Source organism: Protopterus annectens, chromosome 8.part0 (assembly GCF_019279795.1).
Source record: "Protopterus annectens isolate FY-2018-M chromosome 8.part0, PAN1.0, whole genome shotgun sequence".
In the NCBI taxonomy this organism is placed as follows: Eukaryota; Metazoa; Chordata; order Ceratodontiformes; family Protopteridae; genus Protopterus; species Protopterus annectens.
The window spans coordinates 388,082,822-388,104,762 of NC_056741.1; the positions used below are offsets into that span (position 1 = coordinate 388,082,822).

Genomic DNA, 21,941 nt, shown 5'->3' on the forward strand with positions numbered 1-21,941 from the left:
TGGAGTCCTCTGCATCAGAATCCTCATAGGTAGATAAGGGTATGTCCTGGTAATCAGAGGGATCAGAGTCCTCAGATTCCTGATCAGAAGAATCAGAAGGCAAATCAGTTCTAGGTCTCTCTGAGGGGGAAGGCTGGCTTCCCCTAATTAAGGTAATGAGGTCTTCAGCCATTCTGAGCATTTGTTTTTGTGGCTTGTGGGCCTAAGAATGCATTTTTGTCATCGGTTTCCTAGGTGTAGTGCGAACTTTAGGCCTGTGAAATTCGGTAGTTTTGGTTTGAAATTAAGTATTCGGTTTAACGTGAAGGTAGGAAGGCCTGAACACACCCTCAGAAGCTGGTGCCTGCACAGCGGCTCCGGACCTTTCCAAGGTAGAGACATAGTACAGTTGTGTACCTACCATAAATGTAGATGTTCAAGTGTATTCACTGTTGCAGTCATTACACTTGAGTTATCCTGCTGGCAGGCTACCCGCAGTCGGCCAGAATTCCAAAGTCTAGGTCCGGCGTCGGTTGCTGACGCCTCTTCCCTGACGTCAAGTGCGCCAGGGGTATAAAAGATGCAGCCAACGCCATTTTCTTCAGTTTTTCTTGCCCCAGATGTCAGGTGCCCCCAAATAGGTAGGCCAAAAAAAATATGCCAAAAGCATGTATGTACTAATATAAACATTTCCTTCATCTACAAGCAAATACACCACATAGGTTGTATAGAATAGAGAAGTACAGAAAAGTCCCAGCAACAAAAGGGGAATGGTGGGTAACCTGGACTGCAACAGTGAATACACTCTAACATCTACATTTATGGTAGGTACACAACTGTACTATGTTCATCGTGTTTCACTGTTGCAGTCATTACACTTGGGTTGAATCCCAAAGCTGAGGTTGGGTGGCTGGGCTGGGCCTAAATAGGATTAGGAGAGGCTACAAGGCCCTGCAGAACTGCAGTGGCAAAGCCTGCTCTGGATTTAGAGTAGAGAGGTAAGTGGTAGTGCATGGTGAAAGTGTGCACTGAACTCCAGGTTGCAGCCTCTAGAATGTCTTTGGTTGGTACTCCTCTGAGGAAGGCTGCTGAAGTGGCTGCTGCTCTGGTTGAATGTGGCCCAATAACCTTAGGCACGGATTTGCCATGTTGTGAATAGCAGAAACGAATGCAGTGTCCTATCCATTTTGAAATAGTCTGCTTTGAGATAGGCTTTCCTTGTGATCCTGCAGCATAAGCTACAAACAGTTGCTCAGTTTTTCTGAAAGCTTTTGTTTTGTCCAAATAGAAGCGTAGCTGTCTGTGTATGTCCAAAGCGTGCATAAGTCTCTCCCCTTTATTCTGGGGATTTGGATAAAATGTTGGCAAATTAATGGTTTGGTTAAGAGCCACACTGGATACTACCTTTGGCATAAATGCTGGGTTTGTCCTTAGAGAAACCCTGTCCTGATGAAAAATGATGAAAGGTTCCACTGCCATTAATGCCTGGAACTCTGAGACTCTTCTTGCTGAAGTTATTGCTAGGAGCAGAGCAGTTTTCCATGATAAGAATTTTATATCAGCTGTATTGGCTGGCTCAAAAGGAGGCAGTGTGAGCTTTTCTAAAACAAAATTGAGGTCCCATGTAGGTACTGGTGCTCTCCTTGGGGGTCTTATGTTTTCTGCCCCTCTGAGGTACTGTCTTAGTAGTGGATGAGAGAAAATAGGAGGTTCCGTATTGTAATGAGCTGAAATGGCAGAGGCATGGATCTTAATTGATGAGAAGGATAGGCCTTTGTCCAGCATCACTGTAAGGTATTGTAAAATCTGAGGTATATTTGGAACAATTGGTTCAAGTCCTTGTGCCTGGTTCCAAGCACATAATCTCTTCCATTTTTCTGCATAAGATTTCCTAGTGCTGGGCCTCCTGGCTTCTAAAATGATATTCTTAACAGCTTTAGGGAGAGATGTGGTCGTGGCTATATTATCTGCCATGCAGCCAGATTTAAGGTTCTGAGTTGACTGTGCAGAATCTGATTGTTTTGTTGAGTCAGAAGATGAGGAATTTGAGGTAAAGGCCAGGCTGGGCCTTGAGACAAGCTCTTTAGGATTGGGTACCAGTGCTGGTGTGGCCAGTCTGGGGCAATCAGAATCATTTTCGGCTTCTCTTGTCTGACTTTTAGGAGTACCTTGGGAAGAAGAGGCAGTGGAGGAAAGGCATAAACTGTCAGTGTTTTCCAGCTGAAGGATAGAGCATCCACTTTCCATGCTTGTGAGTGATAAGTTCTTATGCAGAATCTCTGTAGTTGGCAGTTGTGAGGGGAGGCAAAAGATCTATGTCTGGGCATCCCCATTTCCTTATCATGCTGAAGACCTGTGGATTTAGTTTCCATTCATGAGGATCCATGAGATTTCTGCTTAGTTCGTCTGCCAGAGTATTTTTCTTTCCTGGCAGGAATTGTGCCTGCAGATGTACTTCACAGGTCAGTGCTGTGTTCCACAAAGTCATGGCTTGCCTGCAGAGGGGGTAGGAATGTGTGCCCCCTTGCTTATGTACCACATAACTGTGGTATTGTCCGTCTTTAGTAATAGTTGTCCTGGATGTAGTAGATCCTTGAAGGTTGTCAGGGCATGCTGTACAGCTAGCATCTATTTTTGATTGACGTGAAGATGCATTTGTTCCTTGGGCCATGTGCCCTGAATACATTTTCCTGCCATGTGTGCCCCCCAGGCATAATTCGATGCATCTGTTGTTATTGTCTGCCTGGCTGTGGGTAAGGTGAAAGGCTGTCCCTTGTTGTGGTGACAGGCCAGTGCTCACCATCGAAACTCCTGTTGTAGGCAGGGAATAAGAGTTATTATTGTTTCCAGGCTGTGGCAATGTTGAGTCCAAACACTCTTTAGATATTGTAGTTTCCTCATATGCAGTCTTGCATATGGAATTAGTAAAATGCAGGATGCCATGAAGCCCAGAGCCTGCAGAATTTTTCTCGCAGGGAGCTGGGTCTTTGTTGCCATCATGTGAAAATAATGAGTCAGTTGCCTTTGCTTGTCTGGCGTGAGATAAGCCATCTGGGCAGTTGTATTTAAGCTTGCACCCAGGAATATTATCTCTTAAGAGGGCACTAGTTTTGACTTCTTTTCGTTTACTGTGTACCCCAGGCAAATTAGTAATCCTTTTACAAACGCCAGATGCTTTAGTAGAATGTCCTTGCTCTCTGCTTGAATAAGGCAGTCGTCCAAGTAGGGATATATTTGAATTCCTTTTTGTCTGCAGAATGCAAGTACTGGTGCCAGGCATTTTGTGAAGACCCTGGGCGCAGTAGATAAGCCAAAGGGCAGTGCAGAGAATTTGTAATGCATTGAGCCAGCTATGAATCTGAAGTATCTTCTGCAAGATTGTCTGATTGGGACATGCAGGTATGCCTCCTTGAGGTCCAAAGTAACTAACCAAGCCTTCTTGCCCAGCATGGGTAGAAGTTGCTGCAGTGTTAACATTTTGAATTTCAGAATATCCAGGAAAGTATTTAGGATTGACAGGTCCAGTATTGGTCTCCAGGCTTTGTCCTTTCTGGGTACCAGGAAAAGTCTTGAGTAAAATCCTTGTCCCTGTTCTTGCTGTGGTACTCTTTGAATAGCTCTCATGTCCATGAGAGCAGAAATTTGTTTTTGTGCCTCTGCCCATTGGTTTTGTGGCAGGTCTGGCATACCTTTTGCTTTTGGAAGGGTGTGAAAATGGAACCTGTAACCCTGAGAAACAATATTCAGTACCCATTTGTCCTGGGTGATCATGTGCCAATTTTGTGAGAAAAGTGCTAGCTTTCCCCCTAAGGGTGCTGCCAAAAGGTAAGTGCTTGGCATTTGTAGAGGGAAGTCATCAGGACTGTTTCCTATAAGGTTGTGATTTGTCTTCCCCTCCTTTGTGGGCTGAAGCACCCCATTGATTAGGTCTGTATGAGCTTTGGGGCCGAGATCTGCCTCTTGGGCGTCTGTATCTGCCTCTTTGTGGTCTGTCCGACACCGGAAAGGACCAATTTTTAGAAGGCCAGTTTCGGCTAAACTTAGGTGGCTGAACCTGTAAGAAATCCTTTACTGTCTGCATAGACTTTGCTTTATCCACCATTTTCTTTAACACCTCTTCTGCCTTAACACCAAACAAAGTATCATGCTGTAGTGGAGCATCCAATAATTTTACTTTAACATGATCAGGTAAACTTTGTTCTTTTAACCAAGCATGCCTTCGAATGACAGAGCCTGTAACTGCAGCTCTGCAAGAAGCCTCTAATGAATCAAAACCACATTGCAGAGTAAGCTTTCCCACTTGTTCAACTGCATGCAATAAATCCTGCATTTCCTCATTGTCAGGGCATTCTGAGTTTGTAAGCATTTTCTGTTTTAACAAAGACATTAGGTATTGTTGATATTTAAGCATGTGAAACTGGTAGTTTAAAGCCCTTACAGCTAAAGCAGCAGAAGTGTAAACTCCCCCCCCCCCCCCCATCTATCCAGAGCTCTGGAATCCCTATCAGAGGGAACATGGTTTTTTGCAGTGGAAGCCTTAACCCCTTTGGGACCCTGAGAAATTGTTTCTGGGTCAGCAGCAGGGTTTCTATAAAGAAATTTATGAGAGTCTGGGACCCTGTAGTACCTGTCTGGCTTGACTGGTGCAGGGGGTAAAGAATCAGGAGACTAACTGGATTCAGAGAAAACATCATCAACAATATCAAGTACAGGGGGGGATAGCCAGGGGCCTGTGCTGAGGCAATGAAAGAAAGTCTCTGAGCCTTTTCTTGGATTCTGAATAATCCTGGCTCTCCCAATGGAAATGCTCCCTCATGGTGTGCAAGGTTTCCCCAAAAGAGTAATGCTCAGGCGGAGAGGCTGAAGGTATAGATTCTTCTGCATCAGAGTCCTCATAGAGAGGGAGAGGGAGAGAATATCCCTGATCTGAAGAGGAATCAGAGGAAATAGAAACCTGGTCAGAGGAGTCATAGTCAGCGTCTTGCCTAGGCCTTTTATCAGGAGGGGAATGGGAAAGTACAGTTTTGTACCTACCATACATGTAGATGTTCGAGTGCTAATACAGCTGCAGTAATCACAGATGGGTTTTCAGCCGTCAGGCGGTCCCTCGGTCGGCCGAATTCCAAAGTCTTGGTCCGGCGCCGGTTGTCGTCGCTTACTCTTCTGATGTCAGGAAGGCCAGAGTATATAACACACAGCCGACGCCATGTTCTTCAGTCTTTCTTGCCCCAGATGTCAGGTGCCCCAAAAGGAAGGCAATACATAAATAAGGCTTATCCACATATGCAAGCCATGCAAAGTAATGCAAAGTCAGTGTAAGCAAGCAAATAAAACATAGCAGGATAACCCAGTCAGGAAGTATGAAGAGGTTGTTAGGCCCCATGCCCTTACCAAGTGGGGAAGGAGGGAGTGAAACCTGTACTGCAGCTGTATTAGCACTCGAACATCTACATTTATGGTAGGTACAAAACTGTACTATGTTCATCGTGCATATAGCTGCAGTAATCACAGATGGGTAGAGTCCCAAAGCTATGCATAGGGTGGTAGGTACTATGAGGAACTGGGTTGAGCCAGAATGCCCTGCAAAACAGCCGTGGCAAAGCCTGCTCTAGTTCTGGAATATAGGGGCAGGTGGCAGTGTTTTGTGAAGGTATGTACAGAACTCCAAGTGGCTGCCTCCAAAATATCCTTAGTAGGCACACCTCTGAGGAAGGCTGTAGAGGTGGCTGTGGCCCTGGTGGAGTGAGATCTGATACCAGTAGGGACAGATTTTCCATGATAGGAGTAACAAAAACGTATGCAGTGGCCAATCCACTTGGAAATGGTCTGTTTGGTAACTGGTTTCCCTTGAGCCCCTACGGCATAGGACACAAAGTTGTTCTGATTTCCTGAAGGACTTTGTTCTGTCCAAGTAGTAACGTAGCTGCCTATGGATATCTAAAGAGAGAAGCAACCTTTCCCCTTTGTTCTGAGGGTTGGAATAAAAGGTAGGTAGGTGTATGGCTTGGTTTAAGGCTAGCCTGGATACCACTTTTGGCATAAAAGATGGGTTAGTACGAAGGGAAACCCTATCCTGATGGAAAATGAGGAAGGGCTGCACCGCCATGAGGGCCTGTAGTTCAGAAACCCTACGAGCTGAAGTGATGGCCAGAAGGAAAGCTGTTTTCCAGGACAAATATTGCAGATCTGCTGAGACAGCAGGTTCAAAAGGAGGCAATGTTAGTTTTTCTAGTATGTAATTAAGGTCCCAGGCTGGTATTGGTTGCTTCCTTGGAGGTCTTATATTCTTAGCCCCTCTGAGGAACTGTCGTAAGAGTGGGTGAGAGAATAAGGGAGGATCCGTGTTGAATTCTGCAGAAATGGCTGAGGCATGTATTTTAATGGAAGAAAATGAAAGTCCACTGTTCAGCAGTTCAGCTAGGTACTGTAAAACCTGAGGCAAGTTCAATTTTCTAGGGTCCTGTCCTTTTTTCTCATTCCAGCAGCAAAATCGCTTCCATTTTGTGGAGTAAGCTTTTCTGGTAGATGGTCTTCTTGCCTCCAAAATGACATCCTGCACCTCCTTGGAGAGTAGGGTCTGTTGTGGTGTTAAGGAATTTTCCATGCAGCGAGGTTGAGTGTTTTCAGCTGACTGTGAAGGGTCTTGTAGTTGTTCTGAGTCAGCAGAAGGGGTATTAGAGGCAGGGACCAGGGAGGAGTATGCGTTAGGCTCCTCAGGAGTGGATACCAGTGTTGCCTTGGCCAGTCTGGAGCAATCAGTATCATCCTCGGTTTGTCTGTTCTTGCTTTCAAGAGCACCTTGGACAGAAGAGGCAGAGGTGGAAATGCATAAACTGTCCATGCTGTCCAACTGAAAGAAAGGGCGTCCACTTTCCAGGCCTTTGGATGGAAGTTCCTTGAACAAAACTTTTTCAATTGATGGTTCCTGTGGGAGGCAAAAAGATCTATGTCTGGCCTCCCCCACGCTTCGATTATTTCCGTAAACACCTTTGGATGCAACTTCCATTCGTGTGGATCTGTCATATTCCTGCTCAGAGTGTCTGCCAGTGTGTTTTCCAGTCCTGGCAAGTACTGTGCTTGAAGTTCGATCTGTGTTTCCAGAGCCAAGTTCCAAAGAGTCATGGCTAGTCTGCACAAGGGGTATGAATGTGTTCCTCCTTGTTTGTTTATGTACCACATAACTGTGGTGTTGTCTGTTCTTATCAGTAATTGACCTGGAAGCAGGAAGACCTTGAAAGCTGTAATTGCATTTATTACTGCTAGCATTTCTTTTTCTGATTGATGTGAAGGTGCTTTTCCTTGTGGGACCATCTGCCCTGAATGCACCTGTCCTTCATGTGCGCCCCCCAGGCGTAGTCTGACGCGTCTGTGGTTATGACTTGTTTTGCTTGAGGCTTGCAGAATGGAAGGCCTGTGTTTACTTGACATGCTTGGGCCCACCATAGAAATTCCTTTTGTAAACATGGAATTATTGGTATAATTGCTTCCAAACTGTGACTGTGTTGAGACCATAGATTTTTTATGTACCATTGAAGTTTCCTCATATGCAACTTTGCACATGGGATTAATAAAATGCAAGATGCCATGAATCCCAGAGCCTGCAGGATTTTCCTTGCAGTAAGCCTGGTACTTTTTGCTAGTGTTTTGAAGTACTGAGATAATTGCCCCTGTTTTTCTGGCATAAGATATGCCATCTGGGTGTTTGTGTCCAAGCTGGCACCCAGGAAGGTTATTTTCTGAGATGGTGTTAGCCTTGATTTCTCCTTGTTGATGGTGTATCCCAGAGAAAGCAGTAACTGTGTCACATATGCCAGATGTTCCAGTAGTATGTGTTTGCTGTCCGCTTGGATCAGGCAGTCGTCCAGATAAGGGTAAATTTGTATCCCTTGAAGTCTGCAAAAGGCAATCACTGATGCCAGGCACTTTGTGAATACTCTGGACGCAGTAGATAAGCCAAAGGGCAATGCAGAGAATTGATAGTGGATTGAACCTGCAAGAAATCTGAGGTATCTTCTGCAACTTTGTCTGATTGGGACATGCAGGTATGCCTCCTTGAGGTCCAATGTTACCAGCCAAAAAGTACAGTTTTGTACCTACCATAAATGTAGATGTTCGAGGATCCACATTGCTGCAGTCCTAACTATTGGGTAGTCCGCTGTCCAGTCGGCCCGAATACCAAAGTATATGGCTGACGTCGGTCAGGGCGCATTAGACTGACGTCAGTACGTCAGGGTACTAATGCGCATGACCGACGTCATATCCTCAGTCTTTTCTTGCCCCAGATGTCAGAAGACCCTGAAAAAATAAGGCCCAAAACCAAACACTGCCAACATACCTGCACCAAAATATATATATACAAAATATACAAAATTAGCAGATCATAACCTCACCTACACAACCACCCCTAAACACAGAGGGAAGGAGGGAGGTAAATTGGACTGCAGCAATGTGGATCCTCGAACATCTACATTTATGGTAGGTACAAAACTGTACTATGTTCTTCATTCCACATTGCTGCAGTCCTAACTATTGGGTAGAATCCCAAAGCAGAGGTAAGGGAGGCTGGCAAATCATAAGGAAGCAGGAACTGACAACATGCCTTGCAAAATAGCTGTGGCAAAACCAGCCCTAGACTTAGAGTAGAGAGGAAGGTGATAATGCTTAGAGAAAGTATGCACTGAACTCCAAGTAGCTGCCTCCAAAATATCCTTAGTTGCCACCCCCTTTAGAAATGCTGTTGAAGTGGCAGTAGCCCTAGTGGAATGAGGCCTAATCCCAGCTGGAATTTCCTTGCCATGATGGGAATAACAAAATGTAATGCAACACCCAATCCATCTAGAAATAGTTTGTTTTGACACAGGCTTGCCCTGAGAACTCAAAGCAAAAGAAACAAACAACTGCTGAGACTGCCTAAAATCTTTAGTCCTGCTCAAATAATAACGCAATTGCCTGTGTACATCTAAAGTGTGCAAAATCTTTTCCCCTTTATTTTGGGGATCTGCATAAAAAGTAGGCAAATGAATAGTTTGGTTTAAAGCCACACTAGAAACCACCTTAGGCATAAAGGAAGGATTAGTACGTAAAGATACCCTATCCTTATGAAAAATCAAAAAAGGCTCCACTGCCATAAGGGCCTGCAACTCAGAAACCCTTCTTGCAGAAGTAATGGCCAACAAAAGCAGTCTTCCATGACAAGTATTTCAAGTCAGCAGTAGCCAGAGGCTCAAAGGTTGTAGAGTAAGTTTCTCCAACACAAAATTGAGGTCCCAAGCAGGAGTAGGAGCTCTCTGGGGGTCTTATATTCTTTGCCCTCTAAGAAATTGCTTGAACAAAGGATGCGAACACAATGGTGGGTCACAATCATAGTGAGCTGAAATTGCTGCAGCATGAATCTTAATGGAAGAGAAAGACAAACCTTTGTCCAATAACTCAGTAAGATATTGAAGAGCCACACTCAGATTTGGCTCAAATCTCCAAATTGTTTGCTGCACTCCAAAATAAAAATCTCTTCCATTTTCTCGTACACTTTCCTTGTACTAGGTCTCCTGGCTTCCATAATCACATTTAAAACTTGTTGAGGAAGTTGAGACCTGCTGTCTTTCAAAACAGAATATGCCAGGCTGTTAGATGAAGAGAGTGAAGCTTGACATTGAGCAGGTGACCGTCTCTGAGACAACAGGTGTGGAATCAAGGGTAAAGGCCATGGAGGCTTCTTTACCAGACTCCTCAGTAATGGGTACCAGTGCTGCCGAGGCCAATCTGGAGCTATTAAAATCATCCTTGGCTTGTCTTGTCTGACCTTTAGAAGCACCTTTGGAAGAAGAGGCAGAGGTGGAAAGCATACACATGAAGATTTTTCCAACTGAAAGAAAGAGCATCCACTTTCCAAGCTGTGTGATGAAACCTCTTTGTGCAAAACTTTGGCAGCTGGTGGTTTAGTGGAGAAGCGAACAGATCTATGTCTGGAGTTCCCCAGGACACTGTCAACTTTTGAAATACATGAAGATCCAGTTTCCACTGTGGGGATCCATGATTTGTCTGCTTAACACATCTGCTAAGGAGTTCTGTGCTCCGGCAGAAACCTTGCCTGAAGAGTTAGTTGCAAGCTGAGCGCAGTCTCCCATAAAATCATTGCTTGCCTGCACAATGGGTAAGAATGTGTTCCCCTTGTTTGTTGATGTACCACATGACAGTTGTGTTGTCTGTTAGAATCAACACCTGCCCTGGAAGAAGTAACTCCTTGAAAGCCATTAATGCAAATTGGACTGCTAACATCTCCTTCATGTTGATATGTAGATGCTGTAGTCTGGCAGGCCACTTGTCTTGTATCCACTTTCCATTTAGATGAGCTCCCCAAGCAATGTCTGAGGCATCTGTCGTTAGAATCTGACTCGCCTCTGGCCGGTCACAGAGAGTCCCTTGTTTAGGTGACATTCCTGAGCCCACCACAAAAATTCCTTTTGAATGCAAGGTATTATTTGAATGACAGTGTCCAAATCCTGGCAGTGCTGTGTCCATACATTTTTGAGATACCATTGCAGCTTCCTCATATGCAGTTTGGCATTGGGAAGCACCAGAATACAAGATGCCATGAACCCTAAGGCTTGAAGGACTGTCCTTGCAGTCAGCCCGGACTGAAGAGATAGTTGATGGAAGTAACTGGAAAGATTCTTTTGTTTGTCCGGGGTTAAAAAGGCCATCTGGGCTGCTGTATTCAGTCTCACACCCAGAAAGCACATGTCTTGAGAGGGTACTAGACTGGACTTTATTTCGTTCACAGAATACCCTAGGCATCTTAGCACTGCTATGACATATTCCAAATGCTGTAGAAGGTCTTCCTTTTCTTGAGCCAGAATCAGGCAATCGTCCAAGTAAGGATAGATTTGAATTCCTTTTAGCCTGAAGTAAGCTATCACTGGAGCCAGAACCTTTGTGAATACTCTGGGCAGTAGATAAGGCAAATGGCAATGAAGATAGCTGAGAATGAGAATTTCCAGCTCGAAAACGCTGATACTTTCTGCAACTTAGTCTTATAGGCACATGAAGGTAAGCCTCCTTGAGATCTAAAGTTACCATCCAGTGATCTTTGCCCAGCAGAGGTAAAAGCTGTTGTAACGTCAACATCTTGAACTTGGGAATGTCCAGATAAGTGTTGAGGATAGATAAATCCAAAATTGGTCTCCACGTGTTCCCCTTTTTTGGTACTAAGAACAGGCGAGAATAAAATCCTAGGCCCCTTTCTGGCACAGGAATCGGCTGAATGGCCCCTATTTGGAGTAACAGAGAAATTTGCTTGTGAGCCTCTTGTCTTTGTAGAGGAGGAATGTCTGGCATGCCTTTGAAAGGAGGCAAGGTATGGAAATAAAACCTGTAACCGTGGTGAATAATATCCAGAACCCATCTGTCTTGGGTAATTAAATCCCAACTTTCTTTGAAAAGAGACAGCCTTCCTCCCAACGGTGCTGCCAGGCGAGAATGAACTGGCAGCTGAAAAGGCAGGTCATTGGGTCTGCTTACGAAAGGACTGACCCCTGCCCTCCCCAGAAGTCTGAGCAGGGGAACTCCTGTCCTAGGCCTAAAAGAACCCTGAGCTCTGCCCCTACCACGTCTAGACCTACCCCTAGACTGGGAATCATAAGCAGGAAAAGTCCAACCCTTAGCAGGCCAATTTCTACTAAACTTCGGAGGCTGCACCTGTAAAAGATCTTTAACAGTTTGCATAGATTTAGCCTTGTCCTCCATTTTCTTCAAAACTGCTTCCACAGGCGAACCAAACAACACATCAGACTGCAAAGGAGCATCCAAAATCCTTGTCTTAACATGCTCAGCTAAGTTCTGATCTCTCAACCAGGCGTGCCTCGAAGAACAGAACCAGTGGCAGCCACCCTGGAGGAGGCCTGCACAGCATCAAAACCACATTGCAAGGAATGTTTACCCACCTGTTCAGACACATGAACTAAATCCTGCAACTCTTTACAGTCAATACCTTCCGCCAGAGCATCCACCTTAGATTTCAACTGTGAAAGAAGATAATTCTGATATTTTAACATGTGAAACTGACAATTCAACGCCCTCATGGCTAAAGTGGAAGAAGTATACACTTTCTTTCCCCATCTATCCAAGGCCCTTGCCTCTTTATCAGGAGGGACAGGATTTTTAACAACTGAGGCCTTTACACCTTTAGGCCCCTGAGAGACAGTTTCCGGGTCTGCCCTAGGACTCTTAAAAGATACTTATGAGCTTCAGGCACCCTATAATACCTATCCGGTTTAACTGGGGCAGGAGGCAAAGAATCAGGATTCAGGGAAGCCTCTGCAAAAACATCTTCCACCACATTCAAAACAGGAGGTATAGCTAAAGGCCTATGCTGGGGTAAAAACAAGAACTCCGTAAGCCTTTTCCTGGAATCAGAGAAATCTTGGCCTTCCCATTTAAAATGCTCCCTCATGGAATGCAAAGTCTCTGAAAATGAAAAATCCTCAGGAGGAGAAGCTGAAGGAGTAGAATCATCCACATCAGAATCAGAATAAGTAGGGAACTCCTGCAAGTCTTCAGCCGAAGACTCAGAAGCCTCCGAGCATTGCTCAAAACTCTCAAGCTCAGGTTCCACCCTAGGCCTCTTATCAGGAGGGGGCATAGAACCCCTTATCATAGTAATCAAATCTTCTGCCATTTTAAGCATATGTTTCTTAGGCAAAGACCCTGAAGCACTAGGAGAAACCCCCACTGAAGCAAAACTTGGCCTGCCCCTTAAAGAAGCCTTGGAAACAGAAGGGCAGGCCCTAACCACCTTAGGAAGTGAGGGAAGAACAGCCACCTGAGAAGCCCCTCAGCCTGGCCTACTTCCTGAGAGGAAACATCCTGTAACAGTAAAGTCTCTCCCTGAGACTCCAAAGAAACACCTGGCAAAACCTCCGGCTCCACTGAGCCCTCTAAAGAACCGACGTCTGGGACTGTCGGTTCTTCCCCTCTAGGCTTTGCTGTTTTGTCCTTGCGTTTTTTAGCGAAGCTGGCCGGAGCATCCGGCGGCATTTTATAGTTACAACGCTTCCCAAACACTAACCTGGCACAGTCTAACCTTCTCTTAATAGTGCGTTTGTTAAATCTAGCACAAGACGGCATCCAACAACGTCGTGCTCAGGCCCTAAACAAGGTATACACAAAGTATGGTAATCCCTATGAGGTATCTGTTTCCCACAAGAAATACAGTTATTCACTTTTTCTGACATCCGGTTAAATACTGAGGCAAGAAAAACAAAATATTCCCCAACGGGGTACTTAGCCAACTTTGATTCGGTCTGAAACTCTGACTTCAGAAATTTTCAGAACGCCAACCTGCACTCGCAAAATTGCTTCTGCATCGGACCATGCGGCAAAAAAGACTGAGGATATGACGTCGGTCATGCGCATTAGTACCCTGACGTACTGACGCCAGTCTAATGCGCCCTGACCGACGTCAGCCATATACTTTGGTATTCGGGCCGACTGGACAGCGGACTACCCAATAGTTAGGACTGCAGCAATGTGGAATGAAGAACATCTCCTTGCCCAGCATGGGAAGAAGTTGCTGTAATGTGAGCATCTTGAATTTTGGTACGAGCAGAAATGTGTTTAGGATGGATAAGTCCAGAATGGGTCTCCAGTCGGTTCCTTTTCTTGGTACCAGAAAGAGTCTTGAATAAAAACCTTGACCTTGTTGGTGCGTAGGTACCTTTTGTATAGCTCTCATGTTTAGGAGCTTTGAAATTTGCAGTTGTGCCTCTGCCCTTTGATTTTGTGGCAGATTTGGCATGCCTCTCATTTTTGGAAGAGTGTGAAATTGAAATTTGTAGCCTCTGTTTATAATGTCCAGTATCCATTTGTCTGTTGTGACAATATGCCAATTGCTTGCAAATAATGCTAGTTTCCCTCCCAAAGGTGCTGCCAGCTGAGACTTGCTTGGCATGGAAATGAGGGAGTCATTGTTTCTTCCTGTATTGTTGTGCACTGTCTTCACCACCTGTTGGTGCCGGAGATTGCCATTGTCTGCCTCTATATGATCCTTGTGAGTGTCCTCTGCCCCTTGTGCGTCTGTATCTACCTCTTTGGGGCTCGTCAGTGGCTGGAAAGGACCAGTTTTTTTGAAGGCCAATTCCTGCTAAAACGTGGTGGCTGAACCTGTAAGAAAGCTTTGACAGTTTGCATAGATTTGGCTTTTTCTTCCATTTTTCGTAGTATATCCTCAGCATTAGTACCAAAAAGTACATCCTTTTGTAAAGGAGCATCAAGAAGTTTAGCTTTCACATGATCAGGCAAATTTTGTTCCCTAAGCCAGGCATGTCTGCGAATGACTGATCCTGTAGCAGCCGCTCTACTGGAGGCCTCTAGAGCATCATAACCACATTGCAAGGTGTGTTTACCCACTTGCTCTGCACTATGCAACATATCCTGTAACTCTTTTAAATCTGGTTGTTCAGGTTGAGACATTCTGTTTTTTAATTGTGATAACAGAAACTGTTGATATTTGATCATATGAAACTGACAGTTTAAGGCCCTCATGGCTAGGGTGGCAGAGGTATATGCCTTCTTACCCCACCTTTCTAAAGATCTAGATTCCCTTTCTGCAGGAAGTGGATTCTTGGCAGTGGAGGCCTTTAATCCCTTAGGGCCTTGTGAAATGGTTTCAGGGTCAGCATTATGGCCTTTGTAGAGAAATTGGTGAGAACTGGGTACTCTGTAATATCTATCAGGCTTTACTGGTGCCGGAGGCAGAGAATCAGGATTAAGACAAGCCTCCGAATAGACATCATCCAGTACCTCCAAAACAGGGGGTATAGCCAGAGGTCTGTGCTGAGGTAACCAAAGAAATTCCCTAAGTCTTTTCTTGGAATCTGAAAAGTCTTGGCCTTCCCAATGGAAATGTTCCCTCAAGGTGTGCAAGGTTTCCCCAAAAGAAAAATCCTCAGGGGGGGATACAGAAGGAATAGACTGTTCTGCATCCGAATCCTCAAAAGGGGAGTATGAGTGTACCTCTGCATCAGAATGTTCTGATAAAATGGATCCCTGATCAGAGGAGGGTGATTCTTCCTCCACTCTGGGTCTCTTGTCAGGAGGGGGCTGAAAACCTCTGATAAGAGTGATTAGATCCTCCGCCATTTTAAGCATGTGTTTCCTAGGCATGTGTCCAGGAGATGGGCCTTGAGCAGCAGGCCTGGTTTGATGCCTGGCTGCTTTGGATTTAGTAAAGGCCTTAATAGAAAAAGAAGATGAAGGCCTAAATACACCATGGGTGGAGGTGGACCTGTCCACATTAGTAGGCTCGACATAAGCCGGGGCTTCGGTTGTAGTCTGGGAAAGGGCCGAGGACCCAGCGGTCTCGGGTACAGAAGACACCGCCAAAGGAGTGTCGTCGGTAGTCAGGGACTGCAAAGGCGTCTCGCTGAGAACCGGACCACGTGGAGCCTGTTTCGGCGTGGTGTCAGCGGAGACCGCGGGCCTTGCGTGTCGGTCCTTTTCCTTGCGTTTTTTGGATAAAACGGTAGTCGGAGTGTCCGACGACATTTTATAGTCAAAAGCTTTACCAAAATAGTGTTGGGCGAACTCCGCCCGATGCTTAATAGTGCGTTTATTGAAAGTAGCACAAAAGCGACAGCCCGAGACGTCGTGGTCTGGGCCCAAACAAGGTATGCAAAGGGAATGGAAATCCTTATGCGGTATTTGCTTCCCACAAGAAATACAATTATTAACTTTTTCTGACATCGGTCTGAGGCAAGAAAAGTTTCCCCAATGGGGTACTTAGCTTTAATGAAAACTTCGGTTCCAAATATTTTCGTAATTCAGGAGCTGGCCGACCGGCACTTGCGAACTGCTTCTGCTTCGGGCACCGCGCGGCAAAAAAAACTGGAGAACATGGCGTCGGCTGTGTCTTATATACTCTGGCCTTCCTGACGTCAGAAGAGTAAGCGACAACTGGTGCCGGACCAAGACTTTGGAATTCGGCCGACCGAGGGACTGCCTGACGGCTGAAAACCCATCTGTGATTACTGCAGCTGTATGCACGATGAACATCCCCTGATCAAAGTAGTTAGATCCTCGGCCATTTTAAGCATCTGTTTCTTTGGCTTGGATGACTGTCCAGGAGAATGCTGTACTTGTTTCCTTGTCTTTAATGGTGTTTTTGATTTTGCCTTGGCTGCTGTAGTGGACTTAATAGTAAGCTGTGAAGGTCTGAAAACACCCTCAGAAGCCGATGCCTGCTCAGCGGCTCCAGACCCATCTGAGGGAATAGTTTCAGCAGACCCAATACCTTGAGTATCCAGAGGCCTAGGTGTCTCCACGTGGAAGTCGGATGCGGCCTGAGGCTCTGAGGTAGCGGGTGTCAGGGGCTGCGAAAACGCTTCACTGAGAACCGGCGACTGGCCTAGAAGAGGCTTCGTCGGTTTTGGACCTCGGATGCCTGTCCTTTTCTTTGTCTTTGCGTTTGCATTTTTCATGAATTCCGGTCGTCGGTTGTTCCGACGGTATTATGTAGTTAAATCTTCGGCCAAAATAATGGAAAGCAAAATCAAACCGACGCTTAATAGTGTGTTGGTTGAATCTAGCACAAAACCGAGAACTAGCAATGTCGTGGTCAGGGCCTAGGCAAGGAATACAGTAAGAGTGAAAATCCTTATGAGGTATTTGCTTCCCACAAGAAATACAATTGTTAAGTTTTACTGACATCGGACTGAAGCAAGAAAAAGTTTCCCCAACGGGGTACTTAGCTTTATTGAAGACTTCGGTTCTGAAATTTAATTTAGAAAATCTCAGGAGTTGGCCGACTGGCACTTGCGAACTGCTTTTGCTTAGGGCACCGCGCGGCAAGAAAGACTGAAGAAAATGGCATCGGTTGCATCTTTTATACCCCTGGCGCACTGATGTCAGGGAAGAGGTGACAGCAACCGACACCGGACCTAGACTTGGGAATTCTGGCCGACTGCAGGTAGCCTGCCAGCAGGATAACCCAAGTGTAATGACTGCAACAGTGAAACACGATGAACATCCACAGGTTCCATAGTCGAAGAAGCATCTCGCAGCATACTGGACTCCGAATGGGTCTCAGTAGAGGCCTGCAAATCTGTAGAAGCGGGTATCTGGGGCTGTGAAAGCGCCTCACTGAGTACCGACAGACTGGCGACTAGCTTAGCGGTAGCGTCGTCAGCAGTTTTGGACCTATGCGGTCTGTCTCTGTCTTTATCCTTACACTTTTTTGGAAAAGTGGTAGTCAGCTGGCTCATCTAAGCCATTTCGGTGCACGGAGATCGAGAGCAAAAGAATTTAGCTACAAAAATTGCCTGAAGACGAATAGTACAGGTGTTGAACAAGGCACAAAACAGACAGCGAGGGACAAAGTGGTCTGGGCCTAAACAGGTGACGCAGTAAGAATGAAAATCTCTGTGAGGTATTTGCTTTCCACAGGCAAGACAATTATTATTTTTTTCTGACATCGGTTAGAGCAAGAAAAAAGGATCCCCAATGGGGTACTTATCTTTTAGAAGACTTCAGGTCTGAAACTCGAAAAACAAAAATTTCAGGAGTCGGCCGACCGGCACTTGCGAACTGCTTCTGCTTCAGGCACTGCACAACAAGAAAGACTGATGCAATGGCATGGGCTGCATGTTTTATACACCTGACGACCTGACGTCATGGAAGAAGCGACAGCATCCGACACAGAAATCCCAAGACTTTGGTATTCAAGCAGGATGAGGGATACCTGCTGGCAGATAACCTAAATGTGATGACTGCAACAGTGAAACACGAAGAACACCAGTGTCTTTGATAGCGTAATACAGACCCGTTAAATCTACCTCTACTTCTGAACTCACGAAGACAACACTTAACTTTTAACAGTCAACTCTGTTGCAGTGCATGCCTTAACACGGTTTAGGTCACAAACTAAAAATGTACCATAACTTACAGGCATCGGAATAAGAAGCTCGACTGAGTACTTTAACTTACATCTGCTACAACACTAATTGATGAAAATAAGACATGCTACCTAAAAATTAATACTAAATCCAGTCTGAAGTAAGGAACTTAACAAAAGGGGAAATGCATTCTGGAGGGCGAGTACAAAAAAGCAACATTTAACAACTTGTTACCACTCCCACAAGAGGGGTAAACTTACTGGACCTGATCATCACCAACATGGGGATTCTATGCTCCACACCAGAAGTGTATCCCTCACTGGTAAGATCAGACCATAAACTAATCTCACTAGATATTCACATCCTGACCCCAGCCCCTGCCCAGAAAACCACAGTGAAAAACTTCTCTAAAGCAAATTTCACACTCCTCAAAACCGAGGTGGAATCCTTCAAAGCCCCCGGGCCTGTGGAAAATATGGCCCAGACCGCAGAATCCTTTATAAATGCATTCTATGAACACCTCCAGGAATGCATGGATCATGCAATCCCAAACAAAACCAAGACCCAATCCTCCAAAGGCAGGCGTCCTGTCTGATGGACCCCAGCCATAAACAAGCTATACAATAGAAGGAGGAAGCTACTGCATGACAGAGCAAAATCCCAAAAAGGGAAGGCATCTCTGATCAGTATTAGCAAAAAACTACGGGCACTCATAAAATCGTCCAAGGCCAGCTTCGAGAGAAAAATTGCACAGGACACTAAGGATAATCACAAGGCTTTTTTTAGTTATGTTAGGAACCTGGGTGGGAATTCCCAGATATGTTCAGAATTAGTCCAAAATGACAAAAAATACACCGAACCCACAGACATTGCCAACATCCTAGCTGACAGGTTCAGCGCAAATGTCTCCCCCCCTTCCCCGCCAAAAGGGCAAATATCTATCCCAGCAGAGTGCTGCCCCCCTGACATCTCAGATGCTCAGTTAAGAGTCACCCTCTCCAAAGCATAAAACACAGCATCAATGGGACCAGACGGTGTCCTGGGCTGCGTCCTACATGAACTCCAAGAAGAACTAAACCCAAACATAAAACTACTGTTCAGTCTCAGCCTTACTACAGGATATGTACCCAAAGAGTGGCGTACAGCAATAGTGGTCCCTCTCCACAAAGGTGGTGCCTCAACGGATCCTGGAAACTATCGCCCCATAAGCCTGACTAGCTTGGTCTGCAAAGCTATGGAAAGGATCATCATGGACCTCATAAATAAAGATATTGGTGACCTACAGACACTGGATCCTACCCAGTTCGGCTTTGTTAGGGGCAGATCCTGCCTCTTAAACCTGGTCGATTTCTTTGAAACAGTCACCAAGGCCATTGACGAGGGGAAGGTGGTCCACACAGCCTACATGGACCTCGCAAAAGCCTTCGATACAATACCCCACTCGGGCATTATAGATAAGCTCACCAGCTTAAATATAAACCCCTATGTCACTAGATGGGTTGCAAACTGGCTCAAGGACAGAACCCACATGGTTAGAATTGCTGGAGCCATGTCAGACTCCAAACCAGTTACAAGTGGCATCCCACAAGGCTCAGTCCTGGGACCTCTCTTGTTTGGTATATATTTCTCGGAGGTACAGGCCAACACGGAAGGACTGTGGCTGACCAAGTTCGCAGATGACTGCAAACTGGGCGCCATAATCGACTCTCCAGCCGACACAAGCATCCTACAAAAGGGCCTCATAGAAACAGACAACTGGTGCCAGAGCCATGGCCTCAAGCTAAACGCCAAAAAGTGTAGAGTCATCCCCTTCGGCAAAAACAAAGTGCCCACAAATTACCACATAGATGGTAATCCATAAAGTACGGAAGAAGTAATTAGGGACCTGGGGACCCAAGTTGATAGCAATCTCTCATTCGACAACCACGTGGCCAAAGTGGTTAGAAAAACATTTTATATAGCCCACCTAATCATGAAGGGAATCACATCTAGATCAGGGGCGGTCATCGTGCCTCTTTATTCATCCCTCATCAGGCCCATAATTGAGTATAATGCCCCTTTTGGGATGTACCTTACCAGACACCTGCAGCAACTGGAAAGACCCCAAAAGTACCTCACCAAGAGGATCAAAGGGCTCAAACAGATGCCATATGCTGCCCGGTTAAAGAAACTCCAGCTCTACTCAGTGGCATACCGCCTGCTCAGAGGCGATCTGTGCCTGACGTATAAAGCCATGTCCAACCCGGAATTAATGGACATGCTGCACCTCAGAAAATCCAAATCCCATCGAGCTACATGCTCAAGAGACTTGAACCTCAGCACTGAAATAAATATGACATGCTGGAGGGACAGATTCATAACCCAAAGGCTCCCTTCACTCTGGAATAAAATCCCAGTCCAGGTTAGGCAGAGTCCCTCACTGACTATCTTCAAGAGGAATCTTGATGAGTGGATGGGAGATCGTAGATTCACTCCGGGTAGCACTTCTGTGTCACTGTTTGACAGAGGCACAGTATACTAACCTCGAAAAAGGGCATAGCAAAATTCATTTAAAATGGGTGGCGAAAGCCAAACACACTCTGGCTAGGCTTGTAAATGCCCTATGGCAGATAGCCTAGTATGAACCTATAATATGTCCCAAATCATGCCACAAAGCAGACAAAAAAAAAAAAGGTGGCAGACATCCGTGACCTCAAATCTTTGCTGCCTGAAGATATATTTAAATATAACACTTTAAATATCTGAAGACTCTTCCATAAGCAATGACTTGCTTATAAAAGTAAGCAATATATTGAATAGCACAGAGACAATGAAAAAAAAGCAATAAATGAAAATTTATGACTGCCTTTCTCCTACAGTGGCAATAAATCATACAGCTCGAGTCTACTTTTACATACCCTCCAGAGTTTCCACCATTTGACCCATAGTGCGTGCGGGGTTCACTTGATGCCAACTTTATTAACTCATTCCATTCTCTCTGCCACTCTTCTTCTGTATACACTAGACCAGACTACAACAAAAAAAAAAATGCATTTTTTTAATACACAAAACAAATTGATAAGCACAGAAATCATCAAATGCTGCTACTTCCAGAAGCATTAAAAATGCATGTGGAGAACTTACCATAACAGTAGATGTCCTACTGATTACTGCTGCAGTATTCCTAATCAGTGGGTCACACCACTGTCATCCTGCTGGAGTACCAAAACTTTACCTTCCCAAGATCGTACGTCTGACTTGTAACCTCAGATCATACAAATCGGGGTATACATGTGGATGTACGAGCGTAATTCCTCAGACTACCTCCAAGCCAGCAGCTTGAAGACCTTGAGAGAGAGAGAATGGTCAGCTAGGAGAGGCAAAGCATCAAGTGTCAATTAAACCCCCACAGTTCAAGGATGCTGTTCAAAGGATAAGGGCAGAGGGAGAAGAGATAGCTAGAGGAAGTAGAAAATTAATGCAAAGGGGAAGGAGGACGGGAAAGAATACTGGAATAGTGATCAGTAGGACATTTACAGTTACTGTTAAGTTCTTAAACAACTGTGCTATGCCCTGACTGGAATCAGTGCTGCGGTATTCCTAATTAATGGGAGATTACCAGAGCTGAAGGGAATGCAAGGGTTGTTTAGTTATAGTAAGCTGCAGAAAGTACAGTTGTGTACGTAGATGTTAGTGTGTGTTCACTGTTAACAAGGCACGAAATCCAGCAAGTTAGGACTGCAAGCCCTTGCCCAGCCCAACTACCAAAGTAAAAACCTCCTTCTTCCTTAGGCTGGTGGACATCCTATCGGATGCCAGTACACTTGGGTATATAGGGAGCCAGCAGACGCCATGACATCACTTTTTTCTTGCCACGTAGAAAGTAGGACCCCCCCAGGATGAATCATAAGCAAGGGTCTAAGACAAACTAGGCCAGGAAGGCAGGGAGAACACTCAGGGGGTCCACTGACCTGGGAAGAAGATAGAAGCAGACTATTACTGTAGGCAAAGGGGAAGGAAGGAGGGAAAGAAGACTACAACAGTGAATACGCTCAAACAACTACATTATGGTAAGTGTACACAACTGTACTATGTTCT

At 45.3% G+C, this 21,941-nt stretch overlaps 1 protein-coding gene across 4 annotated transcripts in view; it reads right to left on the reverse strand.

Moving 5' to 3' along the window:
* Window positions 1-21,941, reverse strand: part of OTUD7B (OTU deubiquitinase 7B) — a 1,511,480-nt gene that overhangs the window by 717,454 nt on the left and 772,085 nt on the right. For all 4 annotated transcript variants that reach the window (XM_044079900.1, XM_044079902.1, XM_044079901.1 and 1 more), the window contains one exon: window positions 20,762-20,874. In XM_044079900.1, the coding sequence (XP_043935835.1) occupies window positions 20,762-20,874 (113 nt within the window). The remainder of the gene's footprint in view (window positions 1-20,761; window positions 20,875-21,941) is intronic.